This window comes from Strigops habroptila, chromosome 1 (genome assembly GCF_004027225.2).
Source record: "Strigops habroptila isolate Jane chromosome 1, bStrHab1.2.pri, whole genome shotgun sequence".
Lineage (NCBI taxonomy): Eukaryota > Metazoa > Chordata > Aves > Psittaciformes > Psittacidae > Strigops > Strigops habroptila.
Window position 1 is genome coordinate 35,047,369 of NC_044277.2, and position 12,522 is coordinate 35,059,890.

At 35.5% G+C, this 12,522-nt stretch overlaps 1 protein-coding gene across 14 annotated transcripts in view; it reads right to left on the reverse strand.

Annotated features, from left to right (window-relative positions):
• CSPP1 (centrosome and spindle pole associated protein 1) overlaps positions 1 to 12,522 on the reverse strand; it is a 56,758-nt gene that overhangs the window by 33,777 nt on the left and 10,459 nt on the right. For all 14 annotated transcript variants that reach the window (XR_003993966.1, XR_003993967.1, XR_003993970.1 and 11 more), the window contains 7 exons: positions 11,829 to 11,909; positions 8,613 to 8,714; positions 7,308 to 7,753; positions 3,784 to 3,885; positions 3,072 to 3,154; positions 1,206 to 1,299; positions 175 to 232 (listed from right to left, as the gene is read on the reverse strand). Coding sequence is in view for 11 of the 14 variants with exons in the window: in XM_030502966.1 (XP_030358826.1) it covers positions 175 to 232; positions 1,206 to 1,299; positions 3,072 to 3,154; positions 3,784 to 3,885; positions 7,308 to 7,753; positions 8,613 to 8,714; positions 11,829 to 11,909 (966 nt within the window). In the remaining 3 variants the exon portion in view is untranslated. The remainder of the gene's footprint in view (positions 1 to 174; positions 233 to 1,205; positions 1,300 to 3,071; positions 3,155 to 3,783; positions 3,886 to 7,307; positions 7,754 to 8,612; positions 8,715 to 11,828; positions 11,910 to 12,522) is intronic.

Sequence of the window (12,522 nt, forward strand, 5' to 3'; positions counted from 1 at the left end):
AAAACCTACATTTACCATTCTATAAAAGGCTTACAAAGTTTTGTGTCTGAGCAGCCACAGTATACATGTAATAATAAAAAAATATATATATACATTTATATATACACGTGTATATATATGTATGTGTGTGTGTGTGTATATACCTATAGGTGAAAAAAAATCCAAGTTCCTTACCTTCTTTTCTGGATCTCGAGCTCCAGAAGCAGCAACTGAGAGCTCAAGTTCCTTCTCACTGTTTTTGTTTAAAAACCAAAAACAACAGATCAAATCAGAAAACAGTAACAACTGTACCCATTCTTTCAAAGCACAGACCTCACAACTCTATAGTTAAAATAGCTCTGAAAATACAGGCTAACAGAAGACATGATTCCACTTGATTTCTTCTGGAGTCAGGGATGAAGGATACTGTGTATTATCTGTAAATAAACAGAACTCTCATCTGGCTATCATCTATTCCACCTAATAGAAATCCAACTACTGTAAAAGGACAAACCACCACATTGGTTTTTTTTACTACAACCCTTCAGGACATTTCTTAAAAATTGATTTTTATACGCATTACAGCAAGAAGTTTGTAAAAAACATACTGAAATGAATGATTCAGAAGTACAGCAGTATTATATTGTAATTTCAGGGCTCAGGCTTGCTCAGCATGTACAATTTTTCCATCACAGTGCAACCATCAATAGTAAGTTATTTTTAATTCCTTAAACCTTCACTAATATCACCATCTATCATTCAGCAGGCAGCTACTAACAGGTAAGCAAGACAATTTGTATTTTACCATTCTGCATAAGTCAGGTGGTGAAGTGCTTTGAAGTGAAAGGTTACTTTCCTAAATCAGAGGGCAAACCAAGATCTGTTTTCAACTTTGCAAAGTAATTAGACGCTCGTGTACGGGGGTGGGGATAAATAAATAAACAAAGTAAATAAATAAGGGTAACTTCAGCTTCTTCACCCTTAAGAAACTAAAAATATTTTTTTTTAATTAAAAATATCTGTTTTTTCCTTTGTTCCACTGAAAGCTTTATTTAAAACTAAAGTGCTCACACCGATGAGTTTAACTGAATGCTGTATTACCTAGCTAGCTGGCATTCCTTTGTTATGAAAATTATTCTTACACCACTGAATTCATGAAATGCCTTTACATTTCAGCCATTATCTTAAAAAAAAAAAAAAAAACCAAAACAGTAACTTTCCATTACCGTCTCTTATTTCGCTGTTGCTCAGCCATCTGTTCTATTAGTTCTTGCCTGTATTTCTCTTTTTTCCTTTGGACAAGTTCTCGGTCCTGACCACCTAATGGAAATAACCACCCATTTGTGTAAACGCTCCACAGAATACACAAAAGGTACTGGACAAAAATATCACATTTCAGTCAATTTAAAACATGAAACACAACAGAGTGTATGATTTGAGAATGTGCATAAGAACACTGGATCTTTACTGACTTAAAAAGATATATCTAGTTTTAACATACAGTTTGTTTGGAGTACAATGACCCAAACTACTAAAATTTTGATTACTATTCTTTTAATTTGCCTGGTTTTGTATAGTAAGGAAGCTACAAATTCCAAAGCTACGTGATTCAACAGCAACTTAAAAACAAGTTACTTATATTTCATATTTTTTTCCCTCAGGCTCAACTAAGGAAGATACACTATGGCACTCCAAAATTATGAGGCACTGCTTTGGATAAAAATGAAAGTTAAAACTGAAGAGAGTCAAATCTGCAGGGAGATTGCTCCACTTTTAGGATGGTTCTCATGGCTACTAAGAATTAGCAAAGCATTGACAGGTATGCATATGTGAAAGGAAACCGTGATAGCATCTACTGTATTTTCAAAGAACCCGATTTTAAAATACTCATTTTAAAAGAACCCAAAAAACTTCCAACTTATGGTAGTACCCTCACAATAAGCATGGAGTCTTCTAGTGTTTTAAAAACAACAACAAAAAAACTCCATCAACATTTCTGTATATTATAACTATCAAACACACGACTTCTAACATATTTCCATACACAATGTCACTGTGGATATCCAGTAAAGTAGACCTGAACAACGAAGTGAAGGAACCTGCAAGGAAACTAAACACAAACAAAAAACCCCGCACAAACTAACAAATACAAAACACAAAACCAAAACACAAGAACAAAAAACCATGATGCATTATTGACTCAATTTTTTATTCAATTATTGTGCTGGGACTGTAAAGTAACCAAAATGTGCAAGATAACTTCAGGCTTTGTGATTTCTGGGGAGTCTGAAATCACTTCTCATTTCCAAAAATTTCAAGTTTTAATTTACTTAATCTTTATACATCTTTAACAATATTCTTCTCCTAACCAGAACTGCTAGAATATAAATTCACAACTTCGTGTACTCAAGTACTACAAGTGAGATGACTGACCATTACGACACCACTGTTTTAATGTTGCCTTTAAAGAGTTAAAAAAAAATAGCATTGAAGATCAGGGAAGTTCAAATGTAAAAATAAAGAGCAATTATTCTGATAACTGTTAATCAACTTTTCCACAATTCAAACCTAGTCTGTCTTCTGAGGCTCCCGTGTGAAGAACTACTACAGTTCTTTTATCCTTGTCTTATGATTTTCTGAATTTAGCTATGTTTTCAACAGTATTTCTCTCTACTACACTCAATAATAATGCTTCCTGCTAAATTTTCTGGCTATATTTAAGCAGTAAGAGATGATCAGAATCATTTGTTCTTGCCTAAGGTTGTGTCTTTAACAATACAGAAGTTAATATTTCTCCTATACTTCATTTCGTAAAAGAACTTAAGAATGTATCTAGGCCTTAAACTGTTAATGAAATCAAAGAAGAAAATTGGGGTCTTCAAAATTAACTAGAAAGCCCCATTACATTAACGGGGAAAAGGAATGTGTTTTTTCCTTTTTTATTCTATGTAAATAATATTTATTTACCAGTCTTGGTGACAACTAGCACAAATAAAAAGCTTATTTTCGTAAGTTTTAACTATTCCCAAAGAAAAAATAAAATATGCAAAGCAAGTCTAGCTCAGTGTCATTAGTGAGGTTTTTATACATACCAAGAACAAGGCCTGTTGTGTACGGCATTTCAGCTGCAGACTTGGCCTGTTCAGTAGCTGAAGAACTAATTTGTACCTGATTTCTGGGCAAAGACAAAAAAGAAAATGGAAAGATCAAACTCAAGAATGTACTTGCAGTCTGTGTGAAACATGATAGATGCACTTACATCATTATGTGATACATTTACGACAAACAGCTTTCCTAAAATCCAAAGAAATATCACAAGCAAAAGAAGAAACCACCTGGCAAAAAGGCATTTCTCACAGTTCTCATTTGCCTGCAGTTTCTGAAGCCATTTGAAGCACCACTCAGCTGAGCACTTAAACAATGTTGACAGACTGAGTGGTGCCAGTCAAGAGTTTATGTAAAGACTTTACAAGTGTTCTATTTCTGCCTCATCCACTTAAATCACTTCAGGACTTGCAAAACCAAGACAAGAGGCAAAGAGAAATTTTAAAACTACTATCAAAAAAGGATTCCATGTTACTCCTATGAAGAGTCTTCAACAGGCAAATAGGTCATCCATTGTTTCAAAAAGAAAATTTCAACAGCTGTTCTCAAAAGAAACAGGCTTTTCTTGTACTACTATATTCTAGCTGTAGGAAAAACTAACAGTCATTTCAGACAACATATTAGGGATTTTAAATAAACATTTTCCTTTCACCATGAATTTATCGTGCAATTATGAGGAAAGTACACTATATACCACACCTCGAATTTCCAGTTCTTGAGGTCTGCTGCACACGTGCTCTCTCCTTTAATTCATCTTCATAATCTGCAGGTAGGTCTCTTACTATTCCATCCAGATAGGGCCTTAAAGAAATAGAAAATCATCAGCTATGCTTGCCTAACAACATACAATCTGAAATGGAAGGTTCAGCAGTCTCACGCAAATGGATTCTCAGCCCAATTGCATACAGGATGGCAGAACCAGTTCTGACAATATCACACAAATTTTCTAGAAACACTTCACTTTGCTAGCCTTGTTAAGGCATCTCTCTGTCTGGAGTTTGAATTCCCAAACCTGCTTTCATGCAGCCTTTATCTATTGACCCTGCTTAAGAGTTATGAGAGCTGAAGAGCATTCACACTGCATTAATTGAAACAGATCTTGCTGCTCTTAATCCCCAGGAGCCAACAAAGTCTACTACTCATGTCAGCATACAGCTATTGGGCAAGTCTGATGAAACAGTTAATTCAGATATGAAAAGCTTCTGTAATGACTCCCTCCCCTTCACTATGCCCCTGATACCATTTAAAAGAGAGGTAACTTCCGATAAAAAGATAAAAGACAGGTAGCATGGTGAATACAAAAATTCAGGAGCTAGAATTTGAATCATCCACATATGAAGTAATATAATTGAAACTTCAAGTAAGTCCGAACACGCCAAATAATGTATGGACACAAGGGAGTTTTTCCTGAAAAAAATCTGGGGTGGCTGAATTCACAGGCTTTTCTTGCCTCGCAAAATACTCTTTAACGAGGACTCCAAGTTACCTTGATAAAAGGCAGAAATAGGTATTCAATGAAAAATAAACTACCCAACAGCTGCTAACAAAGTTACATATTTTCCTGAGCTGGACAGAGCCATGGACTTCCTATTAAGCAAACAAAAAAATACTAGGCAAACATATGAAAAACCTCATCTTATTCTTTTATGTAAAAAGACTCACAGCTCTGCCCATCTCTATAATTTAAATAAAAGCCAATAATCAAAGGCAAAAGGATGCAAGCAGATTATTAAACACTGATTTGGCATTTTAACAACCCACAAGAACAACATGAAAGAACAACATCCATCCTCTCGGCATAACATGATCTTTCATAACCAAGATCATCTTTTTGATAATGATCAATCTGCTACTTACAAGGCTGGTCACATAAGACTGAAACACAGTGATGAAAGGGAGAAAACAAAGAAACAAACTTTGGGATTCAGGAGGCAACCTTTTTTGCAAAAAGCAGCAAATGGCAGGCCCAGACATGTTGGCCCAATTCAATCAGGAAGCTGTTGTATCCTGTTTATAGGACAGAGCTGGCTGCTGGGAATGGTCTAAAGCATTCCTCTCCCTTTCCTGTCACCATTTCTGTTTGCTGATACATGCCACAGCCCATGTGCCTCCATCAAAACAGATCTTTCTGAAAAGAAACACCTGCCTCTCCAAACCAATAAAGCCCATTTAAATTAAACATTTTAATACAGCAAATAAAATATTCCTCCTTATGAATTTAGTTTCTATACTGAATCAAAGGTGTTCTGGGAAAGTTGACATTGCCCAAAATGAAAATGTAGAAAAAAAAAAAATGCTAACTCTACAGAAGCTGAGCTGTCACAGTAACTAATAGAAGTGTTTCTCCTTCTTGAAGGGAGACTGAAAATAGCTAATAAAAGTTTAAGTGGAGCTCCTTGCAAAGAAGAAAGAAAGTACTAGATTACAAAGCACATTTAATTAAAAAAAAAAAAAAGGGGAATTTTCAATAAAAATGCAGCAAAGTAGTAAATACACACCAAAAAAACATCCCAAACTTTAATTTCATGTACAAATTTAAGTTCAGGCAATTCAGGTGATGGTCCAGCAACTGCTTTTAAGAAGATGGCGAATAACAAATGTAAGACTATCTTTCTTTTAAAAGAAAACTGAACTAAAAGTGTTTCAGAGGCCTCTCCAATTAAGGAATGAATTGCCTAGCGATATATGGGTTTCAGATTTATACAAGCACCATCAGTGTTTTTTGAATACCTAAGAATGTGTACACTATTATTCAACATGATACTGCCTACTGTTGGTTTAAACACCATCCATGCTGATATTTTACATTTATAATTCTGGGTATATTCTTTGAGAAACAAAATAAGCCCTCAAACTTTACCAAATGGTCATTTTTATTCAAATATTAGACTCTCTGTCCAATTGAATTAGACAATGGCAAACAGACCCCAGCAAAAGGAGGACATTCATCCTTCTGAGTGTTAATCAACACAAGAGGATTAATGTTGCTGTTAGTCTTAAAAATACAAACATTTTTGTTATCTTTGTTAGACACCAAGTAAAGCTTCTAACATTTTTCTTTTTGAAAAGTTGTAGGGCAAGACATTCCTACCATAAAACTTCTTTTGCTCATTTCTACCGATATTACACTACAATAGTTAATTTCTTTACTTTTTTTTCTTTTTTAAAAAAGCTGAGAAAGAATATCAAAAGCTATTTTTGTACAGAAGCTACTTTAACTCTATTGGCATTTGAAACTGGAAAAGAGGCATGACTTCATCCATTTTAGAAAACACTTTTGCAGTAGTAGAGCATTTCAGGGTTTGTTCTTCCCAGTTACTAATTTGCAGTACTATCCAGGAAATTATCCTTGTAAACAACAACTCAAAAGATCATTTAACCAATCCACCAGCAATTAACAACGAAGCATGATCATAGTATTCAACACTGCTGAAAGTGGTACAATTTGACCTCTTTCTTTTCCTAGAAGTGTTAATTCTAGGGGAGGAGGGGGAAAGAAATTGTTATTTTGCCTAACCAGGGAAAGAAATGGGCGTTTCCTTCACTGAAGGAGCTACAGGAGAATAATTTTGGCAAGAGGCCTGTTCCCAAGATCCGTAAAGTGAAAAAATGTACACTCTTCAAGCACCTTTTTAAAATTTATTTACAAGAAATTTTACTGCTTTAGTTCATTTGAATTTAGCTGTATAAAACAAATCTGTTTCAAGGTTGGTACTATTTCACACCACAAGCCATCTGTTTTTGAAAGCAACCGGTTCTTGCAATGGAATAACCCAAAGGTGGCCAGACTGCCAAACCCTGAATGATTGGGAAGGTTACACTTATTTTTTTCCCTTTTCAATGAGAGACCTAGAAGAGAAAGATCAACCATTTATGTCAAAGCAACCAAACTGATTTATCAGTTAACACGGTAAAGGTTATTTAATAATGAATGTTTTCTGGCAAACTACTCTTCATAAAAATGAATTGTAGACTTTTTTTTCTGAGATAATTTCTCTAGTATCCTTGGTTTGCCATAATATATAAAATGCTCCCTAATGTATGATGCATAGTCTTAGGTATTGGTCCAATTTTAAAATAGTTTTTCTAAAAATTATTGCAAAGGTCTGTTGTGAAGTAAGTACAAAAATCCTGCATTCGCATGAGAATCTTGACTATTCTTCAATAAAACATGGCTGTCAACAACACTACACAAATAAAGGAGAAAACAGAATTAAGAATACCTTTCAGCAAAAAAAAACCGAGGAGTTTTTCTGTCATAAGTGCTTTCAGATCTAAATCTAGGGTCCATTTCTTCACTTATCTCAGGATCATAGTCCATTCTGTAGTATCTTCTACCAAAATGGCGATCTTCATCAGGTCTGTGATGCTTCCTAATAGGAATTACGGATTGGGTAGCAAATCCACGATGCCTTCGATTGGGAACATCCAAATCTTCATCAAGTCTTCTATTTAATAGTCGAGTTCTTAATTCAATGTCATCATCTAACCTATGATACCTGTCTTCCTCCAGCCATCTCTTATTTAGCAGCTCTTCATAACCTTCTGTAGAAGTAAAGGCATCCTTCTTGGGAGGTTCTGCACTTGTATTAGAGGACTGCACTTCTGTATGTAGTTCTGGCTGAAGCCTTGTAACAGCAATAGGTTTTTTCTTCCTGTCCGTCTCATTCTGTTTAATGGGGAAAAAAAAAAATATTAAAAGATCTGAGTCTAAACAAATCACATTGAGCAAACTGTTTGTTCTTTTATCAAAAAGATTTTGATAGAACTATTTCTACACAAGAATAACAAAAATATAACGTAAAGGTCCAATGGGATGACAAAGAAAGAAAGAAAGAAAGAACCCTGACTCCCTAAATCTAACTAGATAAGTCAGCTGAGTAAACATAAATGCCCAAACATGTAGAAAAAGCTTTAGAGATTTACAGCCTCAGTTACAAAACACAAGCTGCATTTTTGCTTTTCCTAGGGTTCACTGTTCTCCAGACCTCGAAGAACCCAGTAAGAATCAGATACTGAATTCAAAAATATAAAGGATGCCTGAATACTGCCTCATAGCTGTCCTCACGGATTAAAACAGTTTTCAACTACATGACATTCCAATACACTTGGAGGAAAAGACCTTTCTCATAAGAAAACAATCTTTCTGGAGACAGACAAGAAACATTCTTCTAGATAGAACTTACAAATACATGGATATTTGCACTTGCTGTCTGATGCAAGAAAGACAACAAATTTTCAGCTGTTGTGAGTACAAATACAAGTCCCTTCATGGAACAGCCTAGCTCTCACACCACTCTACACTTAAGAATCTCCATATTAAAAAAGGTGGAAGGCCTTCTTAAATCAAACCTGCAATAGACGAAAGTTACAAATTATTGCAGCCCATCACTAAAACTAAGGCAACGATATTTAAAAAACAAAACTTATCCATTCCACACAAAATCTTATAACGAACAAGCAATAGAAAGGCTTTCTCAGACCAATATAAATAAGAAGTCAGTGATAAAACTGTAAAACTGTATTACCTCTGTATTTTTCTTCCCCAATTTCCTTAGCTTTTCATTCCACAATTCTTTATCCCTGAGGTATTGATTGTACTCCTTGTTTCTTTCAAGCCGTAGTTTCTCCTAAAACAGGCATTAAAAAGGGCATCATAACTGCATTTTTGAGCAGCTTTTAGATTCACAGAACTGCAGTATTAAATGAACACATACAAGCTGTGGTTTTGCCCCTCTTTCCCCACCCCTCACCCCCTCATGATGTACAAATAGAGCTTAAATTGCTTCAAGGTCTTTCTTCATTCTTGAACATATTACATTCTCTTAATCTGAAATCTGTACGTGGAAGTCAGCTTCTTGGGCATGAATTCTAGCCCCCAGTAACACTACTGTAATATTAAGTTCAATCTTAGACCAGTTAGTTTTCCTCTTGCTAAATCTATTACAAAATTGTTCCAAAGCCTCACTACTTGGGCAATTCTAGATCACATTCTAATTTCAAATCTAAATATATTTACATATGATTTTTAAACTTACTTTTGTGTGTGTGTGTGTGTGTGTGTGTGTGTGTGTGTGTGTGTTAAGATTAGTCGTGACTTGCCCCACTCATAATTAAAACACGACAACAGATACATGCGTAGACAAGATGTGTCAATTAGAGCTCAGGATATAACTTGAACTGTCAAATTCAAACAAGCAGTTAAGCTGACTTCAGAGAGTCAAAAGCGGAAAGAATGCAAAGAAAACTAAGAAAAACATGATCCATCCACTTTGTCCTAGCTGCTTCTGCAAGGTGACAACATTTATAACCAGCTTGCTCAGATCTAAAAATAAACCTGCAGGATTTGTACATCATAAAAATCCCTGCAGGAATTGTACATCAATAGCCTAATAATGTAATATGAAATACGAAAGTCTCCAGGTAAAGCAAACTCTAGTTTACATTATTTCCTGATACACTACCTTATGTTTAGAGCATGAGACATGTCTTACACTAACTCACTCCAACCATCATATATATGCACAAAAGAGAATTATATTATAATATTAAGAATTATGCTCTTCTCCACTGCAATATTTTCCAATATAAAAGCAAAAAGTCTTTTAAAACCTTAGCATTATATATAAATTTACTTTCCCACAAACAAATTTCAAACAAAAATAATTTACAGATCTATCACCATGGAAATACCAGCTTAGTAACTTAGTAACTGTTTTGCAAATGAGACCGATGCTCCCAAAAACTTGGGGGTTTTTTTCCCCAAATTTGTGTCTGTAAGTTTCATATCTGCAGACAGCTATGAAAGCTGCCTGAGGGGTATTTTCTGAAGCTGAGAAACTAGCTTTGTCTGTAACAGGTGGCAAAACACTCAGCAGAAAATTCAATACGCTGTGTGGCTGCACATTCTACCTAATAGAGGAAGCCAAAATGCAAACATTAATCTCTAATCATTATCTGTCCAGAGGCTAACCGTTTAGCAGGGCACACTGTGACACCTTCTGGCAGCTTTTAGGTTCTGCAATTCCAATAAATAAGTGGGTAAAAAGGATACAATGCACTCCGGCAGAAAACCTCACCAAATGTTGAGCTGCTATGATAGAAAACCATCAATGATCAGATGTGTTCCCAGTCCAGATACATCTTTGATTTTCACAGAATTAATCAAAGATACTTTATCTTTCACTGTTTCAGCACACATACTTGCTGAACACAAAGTTCACAAGAACTTAAAGCTAACGTTAACCCAGCACAAGGGCATGTTGCCACTGAGGAGTCCTTTCCCCTTCCTGGGTATTTCATTCTTGCTGACCCCTTTTTCTTTTTTAACACTAGCACAATTTGGAGTTTGAGGCTCTTTCGTAACAGCAATTTTCACTTATTGAGTTCTCACCTGGCTCCTCATATGGCCAAACATTATTGCCAGCACAAGAAAGGCAGAAAGCATAAGTAAGCACACCAAGGGCAAGACCAACACATTCCATACCAAAAGTCTTGTGCCACCTTACAGCAACAGCATAGCCTCAAACACAGAGCAACCATGCAACTCCAAGGAAACAAAGGTTTAAAAAAAATTAAGTAAAAATACATAAATGAAATAAAATCCCCAAGGGTGCAACAGTCCAGTCCTCCTCCAACAACAGTTTCTCTTTCTGCCTTGCATCTCTGCTGAGGTTTGACCAAACCTAACAACCAACCAGTGGGGTTTGTTGAGACAGCAAAAATATTTGCTAAATTACAGTGTTTCTGCTGATTCAACTTCCTAGATCAACTTACAAGCACACACAAGAAAGGAACTGGGAATACAAGGGTAACAATATGAGGGCAGCAGGAGAGATGACCCCCGTAAGATCGATTTAGGTGTTCACAGAATCATACTATGCATCAGAGGAACGGATCAGAGCTTAAGAAAAACCACATATCCATGCTGCATCTTCATATTCTAACCTCCATGAACCTCCAATAGCAGAGAGACAGTTATGGCTGGTATCTTTCTCCAACATATGAAAGCAAGACCATAAACTGGTAAGAAATCTCAGGGAAACCAAAGGGGCTAAATACTGAGAGAGAATGTGTACTCCTTTCACAAAGCACATTAGTATCTGTATTTTGAAAGAAAGGTTGGAAATTGGTAAGTTTCCTATATTAACAGCACACAATATGTGAAATACAAGATCAGCTTTTATTTAGATTCCTGGATTTATCTGTTCAAAATAAAATAATCACATGAGGATAAGCAGGTAGGTTAAGTGTACACAACGACATCAAAACAAATCGTGTACAGCAGAAAGCACACTTCCCTTAGTTCTGACAGGAACTGAGAAGAGTATCACTGTAGGAACAGCTACAAGCAAATATTTTAAAAATTATCCTCAGGCTGCAATAGGACGAGTAATAAATTAGAAAAGGATTTCTAAGAAAAACAGTGTTCTTTATTAGATCAATATTTGTTACTGAACAAAACCCAAGCACAATGAGAGCTTTTGAAAACACCAGGTGCCCTGCAGCTGTAAATTGGAAGTAGCGAACCTCCAACAAGTATCAGTACAGACTTAAACATCTAATTATCTAGAAATTTAGAGTACAGGTAACCTAGGATTATTCTAACGACCACCTCCCAAAAACATTTATTTGTAAACACAGGGGGAAAACAAACAGAAAGTGGTAAGAATTTTTCCACAACAGTTGAAGTATTCGGGTTCATTTTCAAGTTATACACCACTTAATTTCCTCCAGATACTTACCTTTGCAGATTTTCGCTCATCAATAGGAAGAGATAATCCCTGAGTATATGGATCTACTTCACCAGTAGTCTGATAATTTTTCTACATTAAAAAGAAAAAAAAAAAAAAGTCTTTAAAATACCAAATTTTACTTGCTGAATACTAGCTAGGAATTAACATTTTCTGAAATAAATCTGATCAATTCAATGAAATAAAAACTGAAGACAACCTTCACATTTTGAAAATGTAGGATGATCTTGGAACACACGAATGAAGTGAAGTCAAGGAATGCAGAAAGTAAAGGGCTTTGTCACACTTTAAGCTTGAGTTTGAAAGAGTTTGTCACTTCTTCCCTGTTACACTACTTCAAGGATTACATAAGCCTGTCTTCCTATATTAAAAATGCATATTTTAATTCAAAGAAACCGCACCAGTACTCAGTTCTCCTGTAATGAATTAGAATAAGCACAAGCATATGTACAAGCGTAAGAGAAATTTTCCAAGACACTACTTAAGATGAAAAATCACTTTTTCTAACTGCAGATAACATGTCTACCTCTTATTTTAACAGAGAGAATCCATGCTACCACTAGCACAGCCACCACTTTGCATCTCAACACTATTTTCTGCAACAGCGGTTCCCAAACTTTTCACGATAATAACCCGTCACCAAGTCTTGTAATTCCTTACGGACCATCAGTCACTTTCAGAACAG